The 19,261-nt window shown below is 44.1% G+C and overlaps 1 protein-coding gene and 1 long non-coding RNA gene across 5 annotated transcripts in view; one reads left to right on the top strand and one right to left on the bottom strand.

Annotated features, from left to right (window-relative positions):
* LOC120375181 overlaps window positions 1-19,261 on the bottom strand; it is a 67,222-nt gene that overhangs the window by 4,969 nt on the left and 42,992 nt on the right. For all 4 annotated transcript variants that reach the window (XR_005586485.1, XR_005586486.1, XR_005586487.1 and 1 more), the window contains one exon: window positions 4,374-4,497. This is a non-coding gene — a long non-coding RNA (uncharacterized LOC120375181). The remainder of the gene's footprint in view (window positions 1-4,373; window positions 4,498-19,261) is intronic.
* The window catches only part of LOC120375180 (collagen alpha-1(XXVIII) chain-like), a 69,043-nt gene that overhangs the window by 11,058 nt on the left and 38,724 nt on the right, over window positions 1-19,261 (top strand). The window contains exons 8-12 of the mRNA XM_039495917.1: window positions 5,090-5,116; window positions 5,307-5,351; window positions 6,358-6,402; window positions 8,852-8,905; window positions 17,433-17,501. Coding sequence (XP_039351851.1) covers window positions 5,090-5,116; window positions 5,307-5,351; window positions 6,358-6,402; window positions 8,852-8,905; window positions 17,433-17,501 — 240 coding nt within the window. The remainder of the gene's footprint in view (window positions 1-5,089; window positions 5,117-5,306; window positions 5,352-6,357; window positions 6,403-8,851; window positions 8,906-17,432; window positions 17,502-19,261) is intronic.

Genomic DNA, 19,261 nt, shown 5'->3' with positions numbered 1-19,261 from the left:
AGAAAGCTAATATTGTGCAATATTTTAAAAGGATACCCGAGATGACCCAGAATTTATAGGCCTGTCAGTCTGACATCGATCATAGGCAAGATAATAGAACAGCTAATACAGGACTCAAGTAATTAAATATGAAAGGAAGGTAATATAATTAATACAAATCAACATGAGTTTATGGAAAATAGATCCTGTCAAACTAACTTGATATCTTTTTTTGATGAGATTACATGTTTGTTAGATAAAGGTAATAGTTGATGTAATATACTTAGATTTTTCTAAGGTGCTTGACTTGATTCTGCATGACATTTTGATTACAAAACTAGAACAATATAAATTTAATAGGGCACATATTAAGTGGATTAGTGGCCTGTTAACTAACAGAGGCTCTGAAGCACAATGGATAGTGCAATGGCTTTCTAGAGCTGAGAGGGTATTCAAAAGATGTGAATTTGAATCCCACCAGAGTCAGGCTTCTTTTTGGACAGGGTCACCAGCCTGGCCTGGATGGGGAGCAGCTCTAGACATGAAATATATTGAATTTGGTAAGACTTTTGACATAGACCCACATGTCATTTTATAAGCAAACTAAAGAAATGTAGTCAATAATTAATATAAGGTGGGTGAAAATGGATTGAAAGACCATACTCAAAAAGTAGCAATCAGTGATTCACTGACAAACTGGGGAATGCTATTTAGTCGGGTCCCGCAGGGGTCAGTCCTGGGTCCAGTACTATTCAATATTTCCATTAATGACTTGAATAATGGAGTGGAGAGAGTATGCTTATAAAATTTGTGGATGACACCAAACTGGGAGGGGTTGCAAACACTTTGGAGGACAGCATAAGAATTCAAAATGACCTTGATAAATTGCAGAATTGGTCTAAAATCAACAAGATAAAATTCAATAAAGATAAGTTCAATGTTCTTAGGAAAGAACAAAAATCAAATGCACAACTATAAAATAGGGAATTACTGGCTAGGTGGTAGTACTGATAAGGATCTGAGGATTATAGTGGATCACAAATTGAATGAGAGAGTGAACAGTAGCTATTATTCTGGGATGTATTAACAGGAGTGTTGTATGTAAGACATGGGTGGTAACTATCCCATTCTACTCAGTTTTAGTGAGGCCTCAGCTGGAATATTGTGTCCAGTTCTGGGCAACAGACTTTTGGAAAGATGGTGACAAATTGGAGAGAGACCAGAGGAGAGCACCAAAAATGATAAAAGGTTTAGGGTACGTCCAGACTACCCGCCGAATCGGCGGGTAGCGATCGATTTTGCGGGGATCGATATATCGCGTCTCATCTAGACACGATATATCGATCCCCGAACGCGCTCCCGTCGACTCCGGAACTCCACCGGAGCGAGTGGCAGTAGTGGAGTCGACGGGGGAGCCGCAGACGTCGATCCCAAGCGGTGAGGACGGGAGGTAAGTCAGGATAAGATACTTCGACTTCAGCTATGGTATTCCCGTAGCTGAAGTTGCGTATCTTAGGGTACGTCTACACTACGGGACTATTCCGAATTTGCATAAACCGGTTTTGTAAAACAGATTTTATAAAATCGAGTGCGCGCGGCCACACTAAACACATTAAATCGGTGGTCCGAGGCTAGCGTTGATTTCGGTAGCTATTCCTAGCTATCCCATAGTTGAACTTCCGGTTGAGATCCCAGTGCCTGATGGGGCAAAAATCATTGTCGTGGTTCTGGGTAAATGTCGAAAGCAACGGCAGACAAGCATTTTTTCCCTGGATTGCCCTGGCAGATGCCATAGCATGGCAATCATGGAGCTTGTTTTTGTGACTCTCACCGTATGTGTACTAGATGCCGCCACAGAGGCGATTCAGCAGCGCTACACAGAAGCATGCTTTTGCTTTTGCATGACAGCAGAGATGGTTACTAGCCATATTGCACCATCCAAACCCTTCCATAAATTGGAACTGAGGATGATCATGGCTACCAGTCCTTTTGTACCATTTGCCTGGTCAATCAGCCAGCGCAAAAAGCAGGCAAGTGGTTACTAGCCATATTGTACCTTCCATCGTTTTGTACCATTGGCTGCCGATCAGCCAGAATGACTCCTGAGTCAATCCCTCCTTTTGGTATCTAAAAATAGAATCTGTGCTGCCTAATATAGGCAAGTGTGCTAGAGAACCACCTGCTCTGTGTCAGAGCGAAATTATCTGTATGCTATTCACAGGGGTGCTCCTGTAACAACCCCACCTGTTGATTCCGTTCTTCCCAGCCTTTCTTGGCTACCGTAGCATTGTCCCCACTTGTGTGATGAATTAATAAAGAATGCAGGAATAAGACACACTGACTTGTTAGTGAGAAATGAGTGGAAGGCAGCCTCCAGCTGCTATGATAGTCCAGACAGGACATTAAGCAGTGTGTAGGAGAGAAGCCCAGCATCCCACTGCTAGTCCAGCAACTGAATCTTTCTTTACACATGAAGGGTGGGGCTGATGGAGCTCAGCCCCTGTTGCTATGATGAGGATGGTTACCAGCCATATTGCACCATCCATCCACCAGAAAAATTAGGGCCAATAGGCTGATGACGAGGACGGTTACCAGTCCTTTTGTCCCATCAGCTGAAGCTGATCATGAGGATAGATTTCCATCATTTTGCACGATCAGCTTATGCTGATGATGAGGATGGATTTCCATCTTTTGTACCATCAGCCGCCCATGACGGGGAGCAAGGATGTTGGTGTTGAGTGCTGCACTATTGCGTCTATCTGCAGCATTCAGTAAAGATAGGGTGACATGTAAAAGAGTCAGAGGATTGTTTTACCTTTCGCTTCTGGGGTGGGTGGGGTGGGTGAGTAGATTGCCAAGCTATGCCCTGACCGCACTGTGTTTGACCCTAGAAGCATTTGGAGCTCAGCCAAGAATGCAAATAATTTTAGGAGGCTGCAGGAACTGTGGGATAGCTTCAGTCCTCCAGTCCATGCGCATCCATTTGATTCTTTGGCTTTGTCACGCTGCAGTGCGCTGAGTCCCTGCTATGGCGTCTGTCTGGAGATTTTTAAAAAAGTATTCTAACGGAGCGCTGATAGAACGGATAGAACGGATATGCCTGCCCTTACAGCGATCACATCCGCATGGTCCATGCGGAGCTCTTTTTATTTTGATTTCGACGCATCGCCTCGACTGCATCGCCCACCCCTGATCGGAGCTCCACGCTGGGCAAACAGGAAATATTCAAAAGTTCGCAGGGCTTTTCCTGTTTACCTGACCACTGCATCCGAGTTCAGATTGCGGTCCAGAGCGGTCAGTGGAGCACTGTGGGATAGCTCCGAGGCCAATATATCAGATCCAGCGTCCACACTAACCCTAATCCGATATGTTAATAAAGAGCCATTAAAATCGATATAAGGTGCCTGCTAGTGTGGAAATCGGTTTTACGCTCCTAAAACCGATTTAAACGCCTAGTGTAGACCAGGCCTTACCTTGACACTGCCCCCCAGTGTGGACCAGGCCTTAGAAAACCTGATCTATGAAGAAAGGTTAAAGAAAATGGACGTGTTTAGATTTGAGAAGAGAATACTGAGGAAGGACCTGACAGTCTTCAGATATTTTAAGGGTTATTATAAAGAGGATAATGATCAATTGTTCTGCATGTCCATGAAGGTAGGAGAAGTAGTAATAGGCTTAATCTGCAGCAAGGAAGATTTAGGTTAGATATTAGGAAAAACGTCATAACAATATGGATAGTTAAGCTCAGGAATAGACTTCCAAGAGAGGTTGTGGAATCCCCATTACTGGAAGTTTTTAAGAACTCGTTCAACAAATAGCTGTCAGGGATGGTCTAGGTATACTTCGTCCTGCCTCAGCACAGGGAGCTGGATTAGATGACCTCTTGCGGTCTCTTTCTGCCCTACATTTCTATGTTCGATCTCAAAATGTAATTGTACATGGGGAATCATCAATGAGCAGGATCATTTCTAGTGGGATCCTGCCGGGATCAGTCCTTGGCCCTATGCTAGTTAACATTTTTATCAATAACCTTGAAGAAAACATAAAATCACTGATAAAGTTTGCAGACGACACAAAAATCAGGGGAGTGATAAGTTTTCTCTTGTTAGATTCAGAGATTTGAGGCCATAAGGAACCATTCTGTCCATCTGCTCTGACTTCCAGTGAAACACAGGCCCAATTGCTTTAAAAGACAACATAATATATTAAATAGGAGGAAAATATTACTTTTCCATTTAAATATGCTATAGTTGGCATAGGGGAAGTATGTGATCATAAATGGCAGTGGTGGTAGTGCTTGTGACTGTGAATGTGAGGGAATGTAGTCTGCAAAACACTCTGGTACAGTCTATGAAAATGTTTGAGAATTCCTGTTATAATGAGTTAATATTTACCAGTAACGTAGCTGTCACTATGTCCCTGATCCAGCCACATGACCGACATGCTTTCATTGAATCAGTGAGATTCCACACAGCCGTTGGGGTTTGCACAGACAGATATCCTTGCAGGACTGGAAACCTGATTTACAGTGGAAAGAATAATATCTGCATTGTTTCATTTTGCCACCTGTAGTTATTAACACTGAGTTCAGCTTTGTAGCCTTTCCACTCATACAACTGTCATACAAGGACTGGAAAAAACACAAATACAGCAGTTCTTTCAGAGCTGCACTGTTGTGTGCAGGGCACTGAACATTTTTCCCCATGCTGAGTTTTCTCCAGTTTTTTAAAAAGTTTTGCAACAAGTCTCAAACTTTGATGTCCTCACTATGCCCACACCACCTCTACCTTTCCAGAAATATGCTTACATTTACAGGAGTGTCAACCTTCACTCTAGAGCTCAAGCCTTTGTATAATTAAAATCTCAGTTTAAAATTGCATTGACATAGGGCATTTTGTACATATAATATATATTATTGTAGATAGCAGTCGTATACACAGCCATATTGCCACCTCAGAGATCCAGTGTTGTAGCTGAATGTTTATTAGAGCCTGAAATTTTATGTTTTTTCTATAAAGACTATGGAGTTGCAGCTTGTGTAATAGTGTCACAATTAATTTACTTAAATCATGTTGAAATGTCTTCCAATTTTCTTTGTTTCTTTTCCCAGGGAAAATCTGGCTACAAAGGAGAAAAGGTATGATTTTCAGTAGGCACATTTGACATGTTGGTATTGTCTTGTAGATATACACATCAACATATTTGGTTGGCTGTTCTTGAAAAATTGTAGCATTTGAGACGTGTGTTCTGGCAGGAAGATGTAACGAATAAAAATATCCTTGTAATACTAAGTAAACTTTTTGAATATTTATGGTTTATTTCCTAAGGGGGAAAGAGGTGACTGTGGCACTCCAGGGATAAAAGGTGACAGAGTAAGTATCTGCTTATTATACTTAAGGGAAAACATTGTTATAGAATACTATTTCTCCTAATGTACAGTGAAATGGAGTATGGAGAAGTTATGGGACACAATTGCCTGAGATTTAAAATTTGGTATCCCTGAATAATGCACATTCTGGTAGATTTAGTGTAAATGTTATTTATAAAGCTAAGAGAGAATACAGTTGACAAATTTTAAGGTTAATCAAATAAAGATAAACTGAACAAAGGTCATTTTTCAATAATATTCCAGCTGGTCTTATATTTTAGTGCTGTTGCATTTAGGGCACAAGCCTACTTCCACTTCAGACACTGGCAAGACTCTCATTGACTTTGGCAGGAGCAGAATCAGGCCTACTTTTAAAGGGGGAAGATGGACTAAGGGGTGTATGACCGGGGCGGATGACCAGGGGCGGCTCTAGTGATTTCGCCGCCCCAAGCACGGCGGCACGCCACGGGGGGCGCTCTGCCGGTCGCCGGTCCCACGGCTCCGGTGGACCTCCCGCAGGCGACCCTGCGGATGCTCCACCGAAGCCGCGGGACCAACGGACCCTCCGCAGGCACGCCTGTGGGAGGTCCACCGGAGCCACCTGCCGCCCTCCCGGCGACCGGCAGAGCGCCGCCCGCGGCATGCCGCCCCAAGCACGCACTTGGCGTGCTGGGGTCTGGAGCCACCCGTGTGTATGACTATGAAAATGAAAACCAAGATTTTAACTCCAGCAGTGGGCTTGAAGGTTCAGTGTATGGTAGTTGTAAACATGTTTAATGAAATAGATGTAAAACTTGACCATGCAGGATCTTGGTATCTGACTTCAAATTCATTCTCATACTATAATTTAACTACTGTATCCCAGTTTTCATATTTATGTAGTACTTTCTTGCAAGTTGTTGACTTCTTGATTTCTTTTCTTGATGTTCTTTATACTATATTTTAATGTATCCAAATATATTTTAGAAGTGTTAGCTTTTTCTAGGCACTTTTTTCTTCTTGCTTTTCAGGGTCCAGAAGGTCCAGTTGGTCACACTGGACTAAGAGGTCTACAGGTAACAAACAGCACAGACATACTTTGCTTCCTTGGTGCTTTGCAAAGCTTTGAAATCACTTTAGTTCAGAATATGGCCCAGCTGAGGTGCCTCAGCTGCCTAGACTTCTAGAGCCAGTCTCATTCAAAATATTCCGTGTCTAACACACGTATTCTCTTTCATTGCAACATTGACAGGGATGTTTGGAGTTCAATGTAGACAATGGAATATTTTTGTTCTCAGATAACCGTTTCTGCCAGTCAGAGTGTGCAGAAGAGACCCCACAGCAATGGAAAGACTGTGCTGTTGTCATGTCTGATGCTGTGGGCAATACTTAGCATATATTTATTCCTGAATTGGGACCTCAGGTAGTTTGGCCTAATTAGAGTATAGATCCCTGCTGCGCATTGGAGACTTGATTCCCCCCTGAAAATGTGTTTAATTTAATTTTTAGGATTGATTTCCACACATTTTTATCATTTGTCTAATTCAGAGTGTCATATTCTGCATCTTTAGGATGGCAGAATAATTTGACCTTGTCACCTTGTACTTACTTAAGGAAAAAACTCTAAGACACTTCTGGGGCCCAATTCTGTTCTCCCTGCTTGGGCAAAATGCCTGGGGTGTAATCCTGGGCCCATAGGAGCAAAACTCCCATTGATTGCAACAGGGCCAGGATTTCATCCTCATTGATCCGAATAAGGATCAGGTGACTAAACCTTGATTAGGCGGAAGATGAAAATATGCAACAAGTTTTAGAAAACAGAAAGCATATAAAATGTCAGGCCTACCAACCACTGTCCCTTCATAACTGAGTAGTTGATTTAAGAAGTAATGTAGGAAAAGAAATAACACTGATAACTTAACAACATAGAGCCTTATCCTTTAGGAGCACTGGGCAACGGACTGTTGAAATAAATGAGCGCACTAGTGAGATGTGACCCTGTAAGCATGCGGGACTCACCCCTGTGGCGCCTCCTGCTGGTTGTCTCAGGGAATTAGCTCTTCCAGCATCCTGGAGCGCCCCCTGCAAGCTGGTGATCCACCTTACTGCTGGCCCCTGCGTCCCTCCCGGACCCAGTGCCCTGTTATCAGGGTCTCCCCTCCCCAGGAACCCCCACCCACTATCCCCACCTTGCCTCAGTATACGGCTACTGCCAGTCATTGTCTAGCCCCCACGCCCTGGGGCAGACAGCATCACTGGCAAGGTTGGGTTTGGACCTGGTGACTTTGCCTACCCCTGGGCTGCCCTCTGCAACCCCCAGTACCTATTAGCCCAATGCTAGGCTGCAGCCTGGGGCTTTCCAGGCTGGAGCTCCCCTGCTTCTCTGCCTTTCCCCAGCCCTGCCCCACTCAGGTACCCTGTCTCCAGCTCCCTGCAACCAGGCCCATCTCCCTCTACAGGCAGAGGGAGACTGTTTGCTTGAGCTCCTGGCTCAAGCCTTTATAGGGCCATCTGGGCCCTAATTGGGGCATGGCCCCAGATGAGCCTGCTTCCCACTCAGCCTGGGCTGTTCTCCCAGCCCTCCAGCCCTCTCCCAGGGCTGGTTTTAACCCTGTCAGGGCTGGAGCGGGTAACCACCCCGCCTCAGACCCATATAAATCAAAGTAATTGGCTCAGCCATCCTCAGCTGATGGAAACTGGCATAGGTCCATTGAAGTCCACTGAAGTCAAGCTGAAGATCTAGCCCATGTTTTCTAACAGGGGTTGAAAGTTGTGTACATTGATAAATCATACTCCCATATTATGAAGGAATTAGAACCGTCTAAAATATTGCCAGTTTGCACGTTTTGGATCAGTTCGGTTCCCACTGGATACAATGAGGTTTTGTGACTTAAAATGGCCTGTTCTTGTACCTATTGTTTTAGAAGAATCTGTCATATAAGCAAACTTGTTATAGTGCATCATAAAAATCAATAACAAAAATCAGAACATCTTTATGCAAAATATGCACCCCAAGAAAGTCAAAGTTACACATTTTAAATAGATCAAATTTTACTTTTACCTTTTAAAATTTTACCTTTTACTGGGAGCAGTGTTTTGTACAAGAACCCGCAAACCATAGGTTCTGAAACTTGGGATGCGGGGGGTGCTGCCGCACCCCCTGTCTTGAAGTAGTTTCCATTATATACAGGGTTTACAATTTGTTTCAATGGCTCTCAGCATCCCCACTATAAAAACTATTCCAGCACCCCCGCCCCAAACTAGAGGAGCTTGCAGTGTTGCCATTGTTGATGTAGGTAAATTCTGATGACTGTTTACTTTTATTCTACTTAAGAAAGAGCCAAGTGCTGTCCTCAGATGCTTACACACCACTAGTTGCATTCTTGCATACAAGGGCAGAATTTAAATTGTGTTTGTTTGTGACAAAGATTTTCATGTGGATTGCAGGAAATTATTGCTTGTTTCTCAAAAACTGCTTGCTCTGAAAGCCTGGAAAATTCTGATAAAAACATTTGTGTTTAACAGGGTTCCCAAGGGCTACCCGGAGACCAAGGGCCTGAAGGTGTGCAAGGATCAAAGGCAAGAATAAAAAGATCTCCTCTTTTTTTAAGGTTAAAAGACACATGCAGTTATCCCTACCACAATAATGCTCTTCCCCATTTTCACTTTTCACTTCTGTTCAAGGGGTTTGGCTAAATGGGGACTGTAGGTAATTCATCTATCCAATAACCCTGCAAGTTACCTAGCAAAAACTATTACTCTACTCCTGATGTTTACTATACTAGATACAGCTGGACATTGTCTCTTGAGCATAGTGACTTATATCCCATTCTTCTAGTACTTGAACACTTAAAGTGCAGTATTACTCCAAAAATTATTTGTTGTCTCTTACCACTTGATGTATCAGATGTGTTCAGTTTAGAAAACAACATGTTTTACTTGTAAGTGCCAACCATGGAAATTCAGCCTGGGATCTGAAAGCCAAACTGTGTTCCTTTTGGATTGTACATTCTTATTAGTAATACTAAGTCTGACACTGGATCTCATTGAATAATCTGGTTAATTATGCATGAAAAGGGATCAAATCCATTTTGTTCTCCCATAGCTGAATTGGCTCCGCAATGCTAACAAGAAGTAAAAATCAAATCAGAACTTACATGTGTCAGTAAGGTAAACAAATCAGACTTGGAATCTACACCCTGAGCAGATACGTTGAATAAGGGTATATGTCTACACTACGACATTAGGTTGAATTTATAGAAGTAGTTTTTGTAGAAATCGTTTTTATACAGTTGATTGTGTGTGTCCCCACATAAAATGCTCTAAGTGCATTAAGTCAGCAGACTGCTTCCACAGTACCGAGGCTAGCATCGACTTTGGAGTGTTGTACTGTGGGTAGCTATCCCACAGTTCCCGCAGTCTCCGCTGCCCATTGGAATTCTGGGTTGAGATCCCAATGCTTGATGGGGCAAAACAGTGTCGTGGGTGGTTCTGAGTACACATCGTCAGGCCCCTCCTCCCTTCCCCCCTCCATGAAAGCAATGGCAGACAGTCGTTTTGCGCCTTTTTTCCTGGGTTACCTGTGCAGATACCATACCACGGCAAGCATGGAGCTCGCTCAGCTCACCGTCACCGTATGTCTCCTGGGTGCTGGCAGACGTGGCACTGCATTGCTACACAGCAGCAGCTCTTTGCCTTTTGGCAGCAGATGGTGCATTATGATTGGTAGCCATCATCATTGTACTCCTGGGTGCTCTTTTAGCCGACCTCGGTGAGGTCGATCAGGGGCGCCTGGGCAGACATGGGAGTGACTAAGCCAAGTCATTCCCTTTTCAAGTTTCATCTCATGGAGACTCAGTCCTGCTGGCAGACGTATTGCACCGTTTTCTGGTGAGCATCCAGGAGATGACGGTGGCTAGCAATCGTACTGCACCGTCTGCTGCCAGCCTAAGATGTATAAGATAGATGGAATGGATCAAAACAAGAAATAGACCAGATTTGTTTTGTATTCATTTGCTCCCCCCTCCCTCCCTTCCTCCATGAAATCAATGGCCTGCTAAACCCAGGGTTTAAATTCAGTCCTCGAGGGGACCATTCTGTGTGACAGTTGTTTGTGTTTCTCCTTGATGCAAAGCCACCCCCTTTGTTGATTTTAATTCCCTGTAAGCCAACCTTGTAAGTCATGTCATCAGTCGCCCCTCCCTCCATCAGAACAATGGCAGACAATCGTTTCGCGCCTGTTTTCAGTGCAGACGCCATAGCACTGGGAACATGGAGCCCGCTCAGATCACCGTGGCAATTATGAGCACTGTAAACACCACACGCATTATCTAGCAGGATATGCAGAACCAGAACCTGCAAAAGCGAAACCAGGCGAGGAGGCAACGGCAGCGTGGTGACGAGAGTGATGAAGACATGGACATAGACACAAAGTACGGCCCCCGGCAATGTGCACATCATGGTGTTAATTGGGCAGGTTCATAGCGTGAAACGCTGATTTGGGGCCTGGGAAACAAGCACAGACTGGTGAGACCACATAGTGTTGCAGGTCTGAGATGATTCCCAATGGCGGCGAAACTTTCTGACTTGGATAGACCTCAGTGAAACCAATATACCCATTGTTATTACTGCTTGCTGTGCGCTTCACAATGTCTGTGAGAGTAAGGAGGAAACGTTTATGGTGGGGTGGGAGGTTGAGGCAAATCACCTGGCTGCTGATTATGCGCAGCCAGACACCAGCACTTTCATGGAACTTTGTGACTTGCTTTCCCCTGCCTTGAAGCACCAGGATACCAAGATGAGAGCAGCCCTCACAGTTGAGAAGCAAGTGGCGATAGCCCGGTGGAAGCTTGCAACGCCAGACAGCTACCGGTCAGTCGGGCATCAGTTTGGAGTTGGCAAATCTACTGTGGGGGCTGTTGTGATCCAAATAGCCAACGCAATCAAAGAGCTGCTGATATCAAGAGTAGTGACTCTGGGAAATGTGCAGGCCATAGTGGATGGCTTTGCTGCAATCGGATTCCCTAACTGTGGTGGCACGATAGACGGAACCCATATCCCTATCTTGGCACTGGAACACCAAGCCAGCAAGTACATAAACCGAAAGGGGTACTTTTCAATGCTGCTGCAAGCACTGGTGGATCACAAAGGATGTTTCACCAACATCAACGTGGGATGGCCGGGAAAGGTACATGATGCTCACATCTTCCGGAACTCTGGTCTGTTTCAAAAGCTGCAGGAAGGGACTTTCTTCCCAGACCAGAAAATAACCGTTGGGGAGGTTGAAATGCCTATAGTTATCCTTGGGGACCCAGCCTACCCCTTAATGCCATGGCTCATGAAGCCATACACAGGCAGCCAGGACAGGAGTTAAACTATAGGCTGAGCAAGTGCAGAATGGTGGTAGAATGTGCATTTGGACATTTAAAAGCTCGCTGGCGCAGTTTACTGACTTGGATAGACCTCAGCGAAACCAATATTCCCATTGTTATTGCTGCTTGCTGTGCGCTCCACAATATCTGTGAGAGTAAGGGGGAAGACGTTTATGGTGGGGTGGGAGATTGAGGCAAATCATCTGGCTGCTGATTATGCGCAGCCAGACACCAGGGCGGTTAGAAGAGTACAGGAGGGCGCACTGCGCATCAGAGAAGCTTTGAAAACCAGTTTCATGACTGGCCAGGCTACAGTGTGAAAGTTCTGTTTGTTTCTCCTTGATGAACCCCTCCCCACTTGGTTCAGTCTACTTCCCTGTAAACTAACCACCCTCCCCTCCCCCTTCATGCACTGCTTGCAGAGGCAATAAAGTCATTGGTTCCTTCACATTCATGCATTCTTTATTAATTCATCACACAAATAGGGGAATAACTGCCAAGGTAGCCCGGGAGGGGTGGGGGAGGAAGGAAGGACAAGGCCACACTGCACTTTAAAACTTTAAAACTTATTGAATGCCAGCCTTCTGTTGCTTGGGCAATCCTCTGGGGTGGAGTGGCTGGGTGGCCAGAGGCCCCTCCACCGTGTTCTTGGGCGTCTAGGTGAGGAGGCTATGGAACTTGGGGAGGAGGGTGGTTGGTTAAACAGGGGCTGTAGCAGCGGTCTGTGCTCCTTTTGCCTTTCCTGCAGATCAACCATACGCTGGAGCATATGAGTTTGATTCTCCAGCTACCTGAGCATTGACTTCTGCCTTCTGCCAGCAAGATGACACCACCTATCATCTTCAGCCCGCCACTTACTCTCTTCAGCCTGCCACCTCTCCTCGCATTCATATTGTGCTTTCTTGCACTCTGACATTGTCTGCCTCCATGCATTCTGCTGTGCTCTGTCAGTGTGGGAGGACAGCATGAGTTCAGAGAACATTTAATCCGAAGTGCGTTTTTTTCACCTTCTAATCTTCGATAGCCTCTGCGAAGGAGAAACATATGCAGCTTGTGGAGGAAAAAAAAAAAGGGAGAGTGGTAGTTAAAAAGACACATTTTATAGAACAATGCATACACTCTTTCACGGTAAACCTTGCTGTTAACATTACATAGCACATGTGCTTTCGTTACAAGGTCACATTTTGCCTCTTATTGAGGGTAGGCCGGTTTGGTGTGAAAGATCACTCACACAGGGCCAGGCAACCGAATTCGGCTTGCAGGCAGCCATGGTAAGCCACAGTTTTTTGGCTTCTTTAACCTTCATAACATGTGGGAATGGTTTCAAACAGCAGCTCCCTCATTTCCCATACCAAGCAGCCATTGGGTTGGCCATTTAAAATGGGTTGGCAATTTAAAAGGAGGGGCTGCGGTTTCCAGGTTAACATGCAGCACAAACCCAACTAACTCGCCACACACCCCCAATTCTCTGGGATGATGGCTTCACCCCTCCCCCCATCGCATGGCTAACAGCGGGGAACATTTCTGTTCAGCCACAGGCAAACAGCCCAGCAGGAACGGGCACCTCTGAATGTCCGCTTAATAAAACTACCCTATTTCAACCAGGTGACCATGAATGATATCACTCTCCTGAGGATATCACATAAAGAATGGATGTTGTTTGAATGCCAGCAAACACCAGGACCATATGCTGCAATGATTCCTGACTACGTGCTACTGGTCTAGTGTGGTAAAGTGTCCTACCATGGAGGACGGAATAAGGCTGCCCTCTCCAGAAACCTTTTGCAAAGGCTTTGGGAGTACATCCAGGAGAGCTTTATGGAGATATCCCTGGTGGATTTCAACTCCATCCCCAGACATGTTAACAAACTTTTCCAGTAGCTGTAGTGGCCATGAATGCCAGGGAAAATTAATCATTAAACACACTTGCTTTTAAACCATGTATAATATTTACAAAGGTACACTCACCAGAGGTCCCTTCTCCGCCTTCAGGGTCCGGAAGCCCGCCTTGGGTGGGTTTGGGGGGGTAATTGGCTCCAGGTCCACGGTGAGAAACAGATCCTGGCTGTTGGGGAAACCGGTTTCTCCACTTCCTTGCTATGAGCTATCATCATCTTTCTCGTCCCCAAAACCCGCTTCCATGTTGCGTTCTACTCCATTGACGGAGTCAAAGCACAGGGTTGGGGTAGTGGTGGCTGCACCCCCTAGAATGTCATGCAGCTCATCATAGAAGCAGCATGTTTGGGGCTGTGACCCAGAGCTGCCGTTTGCCTCTGTGGTTTTTTGGTAGGCTTGCCTGAGCTCTTTAATTTTCACACGGCACTGCTGTGGGTCCCTGTTATAGCCTCTGTCCTTCATGCCCTTGGAGATTTTTTCAAATGTTTTGGCATTTCGTTTATTGGAACGGAGTTCAGCTAGCATGGATTTGTCTCCCCATACAGCGATCAGATCCCGTACTTCCCATTCGGTCCATGCTGGAGCTCTTTTGCGATTCTGGGACTCCACAGTCACCTCTGCTGATGAGCTCTGCATGGTCACCTGTGCTGATCAGCTCGCCATGCTGGCCAAACAAGAAATGAAATTCAGAAGTTCGTGGGACTTTTCCTGTCTACCTGCCCAGTGCATCTGAGTTGAGAGCGCTGTCCAGAGCGGTCACAATGGAGCACTCTGGGATAGCTGCTGGAGGCCAATACCATCAAATTGCATCCACACTACCCCAAATTCAATCCGGCAAGGCCGATTTCAGCGCTAATCCCCTCGTCAGGGGTGGAGTAAAGAAATCAATTTTAAGAGCCCTTTAAGTTGAAAAAAAGGGCTTTGTCACATGGACGGGCGCAGGGTTAAATCGAGGTAACGCTGCTAAATTCAACCTAAAATTGTAGTGTAGACCAGGCCTAAGAAGGTGCTATTTTTACATTATCAGTCTTTTGACCTTTCAAGGAACTCTTTTAGGGTAATGTCATAGGACAGTTAGTTAAGGGTTAAGGTCTTTTTTACCTGTAAAGGGTTAACAAGCAGTAACCTGATGAACACCTGACCAGAGGACCAATCAAGGGACAAGATAATTTCAAATCTCTGGGGAGGGAAGGCTTTGTCTGTGTCCTTTGTTTGGATTGCCGTTCTCTCTTTGGATTTAAGAGAGGCCAGACATATTCTTCAAGTTCTCCAAGGTTTCCTGAAGTATTTTCTTCTATTCAGTTTAGTGAGTATTAGAAGGCGGTTTAGTCTTATAATTGATTTCTTCATTTGCAATTGTGTATTTGCTGAAGAAATATCTTTATTTCTGTTTGCTGTTACTTTGATTATTCTGAGAAAGGAGGGGGGGGAAGTCTCTCCAGGTTTATAGCTAGACCCTGTATATTTTCCATCTTGGTGATACAGAGATAGTGTACTTTTTTCTTTCTTTAATAAAATCTTTTCTTTTTAGAACTTGATTGATTTCTTCCCTTGTTTGGATTTTCAGGGGAAGGGGAGGGGGGAAAAGTGAATCCCTCTTTGTTTTGATTCAAGAAGTTTGAATCTGTATTGGTCTCTCCTAATGGCTAGGGGAGGGGGAAGAAGGTAGAGGGGAATGGTTTATTCTCCTTTGTGTTGAGATTCAAGGAGTTTGGATCTATGTTCCCAGGGAAAGTTTTGGGGGAACAGGGAGTGTGCCAGACACTAAAAACTTGGCTGGTGGCAGCATTTACCAGATCTAAACTAGGATTTAGTTTAGAGGAGTCCATGCAGGTCCCCATCTTGTGAATGCTAAAGTTCAAAGTGGGGAATAAACCTATGACAGGTAATATCACAAATTCCCTGCTCTTCCCTTTGGACCACCACAATCAGGATGGATGCTTTTAAGTTTCTGACACTAATGTGTTATTTATTGGGTCCTCTCCACCAGTATGACTCTGTGCTACAACATACAACTAGAAGTAAACTTTCCCTTTAGTCTACTCTCCAGGGATGTAAAAGGCAAGATCTCACCATCCTGAGGTTCTGTGTCCCCTGGCCCCTGCCAGCCTCCTCCCTTGCATGTCCTTCTGTCCTTTATCTGTTGATGGGTCGATTGTTCTCATTAGCCTCCTGACTAAGTAAGCCATTGAACATCCCATTCCCCCCAGTTAAATCCACTACAAGGGGGAATAGCTAATACCTTAATACCAAGAGCCCTGGGTCAGCTCTAGACTCCCAGCACTGTGCCACAGGCAGAGACTGAGCCCGATTCAAAAAGATTTCTGACATTTATATGGATAAGATTATCCAGAGCTGTTTATAATTAATTATGATAACATTGGAGGGAATATTAAACTTCATGTTTCAGCATGTAAACCTATCCCTATCAATTACAGATCAGAGGAGAACTAATGACATCTATCTCCTGTGGGATTCTCACAGCTTCCTCTGAAGCATCCAGTACTGGCCATTCTCAGAGAAAATATACTGGACTAGATGGACCACAGGTCTGATCCAGTAGAGCAGTTTCTATGTGTCTAGGACTCCAGTCTTCTGCAGAGCTACCAATCCTGCAGTTAGGGGTTACATTGTCACCATTTAAGTCAATGGGAGTTTTTGCCATTGACAGCAATAGGAGCAAGATAAAGTCCTTAAACGTAGGCTTTAAGACAAGTATAAAAATAAGCAGGTTATCAGTGGGAGTTAAGCGCCTAAATATTTTTTAAAAATCTGGCCTTGAGTGTTAAGTTCTATGGACCTGATCCAAAGCCAACTGAAGCCAGTAAGTGCCTTTCCATATAGCTCAGTGGGCTTTGGATCAGACCTCTGAATTCCAAGGTTCAGTCATTTAATTAACTAACTTTTACGTTTGAAACTTGTGGGTATACAGGGTTTCTGAGTATAATCCACAAACAATACTGGGAAAGTATCAGAGGGGTAGCCTAGATACTTAGTCTACTTAGATACTTAGATGTTAGTCTAGATTTGTAAAAGCAGCAAAGAATCCTGTGGCACCTTATAGACTAACAGACGTTTTGCAGCATGAGCTTTCGTGGGTGAATACCCACTTCGTCAGATGTGGGAAAGTGCCCTCTTTCTCCTAGTGTTTCATCCCTTTTCTAATGCTAACATTTTGTGGACCAAGTTTTCCTTTTCGCTATATAAATCCAAAATGCTAAATTCTGGCTTTTATTACCAGAAGTACTCAGCACTCTTTAAAATAACAGACTGAGGCACAGAGGTAATAAAAACAAGAAGATTCAGAATTAAAGCTACCACAGTGTCACTGAATCATAAATGTTAGAAACAAGAAAGAGCTCTTAGGGCTAAACCTGCATACCCTTACCTACATGAATAAGCCTGAATCATGTAAAATCCCATTGAATTCAGTGGCTTGACTCCTGTGAGAAAGAATGACCAGCTCAAGACCCAGGTAATCTAATCTGTTTCATTACCATTCTGTTTTTTTCTAATGCCTTTTGCAATCCCATTTTGACCCATGTGCCTGAATCTAGCTGCCAGGGCTTGCACCACCAGGGCAGGAAATAGCTAGCTTTTTACACAGAATGACTTAAAAGGGCCTGGGGAGAAGGCAGTGGATTGGGCCACCAACAATGTAATATAATACCAGTGGTTTGAAATATGCAATTCCTAACAGGAGAAACAAAAAAACATTGTGATTAATATTCAAAATTTGTCCTTTTTAGAAAAATTGCATGAGTCTGGTTCTTCTAGAAACCTACAAAGCTTTAAAATGTTTTTAAAGCAAAATTGTTTCCTTTTTATTTTTTAAAAAGGGTGAAAGAGGCCTCCCTGGGCCACCTGGATTGACTGGAGAAACTGGAATAGGATTGCCTGGCCCAAAGGTAAAAATGCTAGTCATACGGTATACTGTGCGTACCTTTGTAAAAGAACAAAAGCAACAGCAGCTGAATATATACATCTTTCATATATCATTGGATTAAATACAATAAAAGTTAAGATTGTGATACCTGCAAAGTTATTCAAAGTGTTCATAGATTAAAACGGGGGTTGGCAACCTTTCAGAAGCGGTGTGCTGAGTCTTCATTTATTCACTCTAAGGTTTTGCGTGCCAGTAATACATTTTAATGTTTTTAGAAGGTCTCTTTCTGTAAGTCTATAATATACAACTAAACTATTGTTATATGTAAAGTAAATAAGGTTTTTAAAATGTTTAAGAAGCTTCACTTAAAATTAAATTAAAATGCAGAACTCCCTGGACCGGTGGCCAGGACCCGGGCAGTGTGAGTGCCACTGAAAATCAGCTTGTGTGCCGCCTTCGGCATGCGTGCCTTAGGTTGCCTAACCCTGGATTAAAACAACCACAAAAACCAACCACCACTTTATAGTATTGGTAGAAATAAAACCAGGGAGTACATGACTAATTGAGTATAGAGACAAACAAAATAATATTCTGTTCTGAACACACTTGGTGGTCCAGATAGTTGGCACAAAGAATACAAGCTTACTGTAAACAAAATGTTAGCCTTCTGAATAAGGGCTATATCTGGTTTATACTGTACTGGGATTGCTATCACCATCTCTTTCTAGAGCAAACATTGTAGTTTCTCAGCTGCTGAAACTCTGCTGAGTTAAGGTTCACAAGGACTCTCCATTCAGTTATTTTATCAATTATCTATCATCAAAAATCATAATTTAAAAATATTAATATCAAACACAGACTTACCAAAAAACTCATAGTGCATGCTGTGTCTTATGCATACATGGAGGTCTGAATCATGGTCCAAATTTAATTTCAAGCTTCAGTTTCAAAAACATGTTTGAAAATGGAGTTTATATGAGGAAAAACATTTTTTCTAAAATAAAAGCAAAGCAATGCTGTGGCAGATATTGCAATCACATGTAATATCTTTGGGGACCATATTGTACTAACTCTATGAATGGTTTATGTAGGATTGTGTTCTGTTCCATGGGGGAGGGCTACCACAGCTCCTCCAGGTACTAAAAATCAGTGAAAGATTTAGTTTGTGTTTCACCTTAATCACAACTCTAAAGAGGTACCACCTTCTGGAGTGGTTTGCATATACTGATTCAGACTGGGTTTTCCAGAGACTAGAGGACAAAGGAAGGATGTTTGATAAGGATGAGCTTGAACTGACACGGGCCTTCGTTCTGATACAGAAAACAGACAGGGCCTTCTGTCCAATAGCCCCAGCCTTTGCAGAAGGGTTGGAAAGAGTTTGACCAACCAGGGCCCCATAAGGTTGATGGGTGACCTCTGGTAAGCTTTTAGAATCTGCGTAGGAACTTTTATTGGTTTTTTTATTATGTTCTCTCTGTAATGTTTTACCTTAAGAATAAAGGTGCTTGCTTAGAAAGCAATGGGTGGTAACTTGCAACTGCTAGTAATACACTGGTCTTAGCCCACAGAGAGTAAGCAAAGCACAGGCACTGGCCCTAGACAACTGGGGATATTACTGCCGAAGCGGGACCCGCCGCCGAAGCGCAGCCCAGTCTTTGGCGGTAATTCGGCGGCGGGGGGGGCCCCACCGCGGGTCTTCGGGGCACTTTGTTGGCGGGTCCCAGAACGGAAGGGCCCCCCGCCGACGAATTACCGCCGACCGCGCGAAGGCGGCTGCGCGGC

The sequence above is a fragment of the Mauremys reevesii genome, linkage group 11 (genome assembly GCF_016161935.1).
Source record: "Mauremys reevesii isolate NIE-2019 linkage group 11, ASM1616193v1, whole genome shotgun sequence".
NCBI classification, from domain to species: Eukaryota; Metazoa; Chordata; order Testudines; family Geoemydidae; genus Mauremys; species Mauremys reevesii.
The sequence above is the reverse complement of the archived record's forward strand: the minus strand, read 5'-3'. Positions and strand labels throughout refer to the sequence as shown.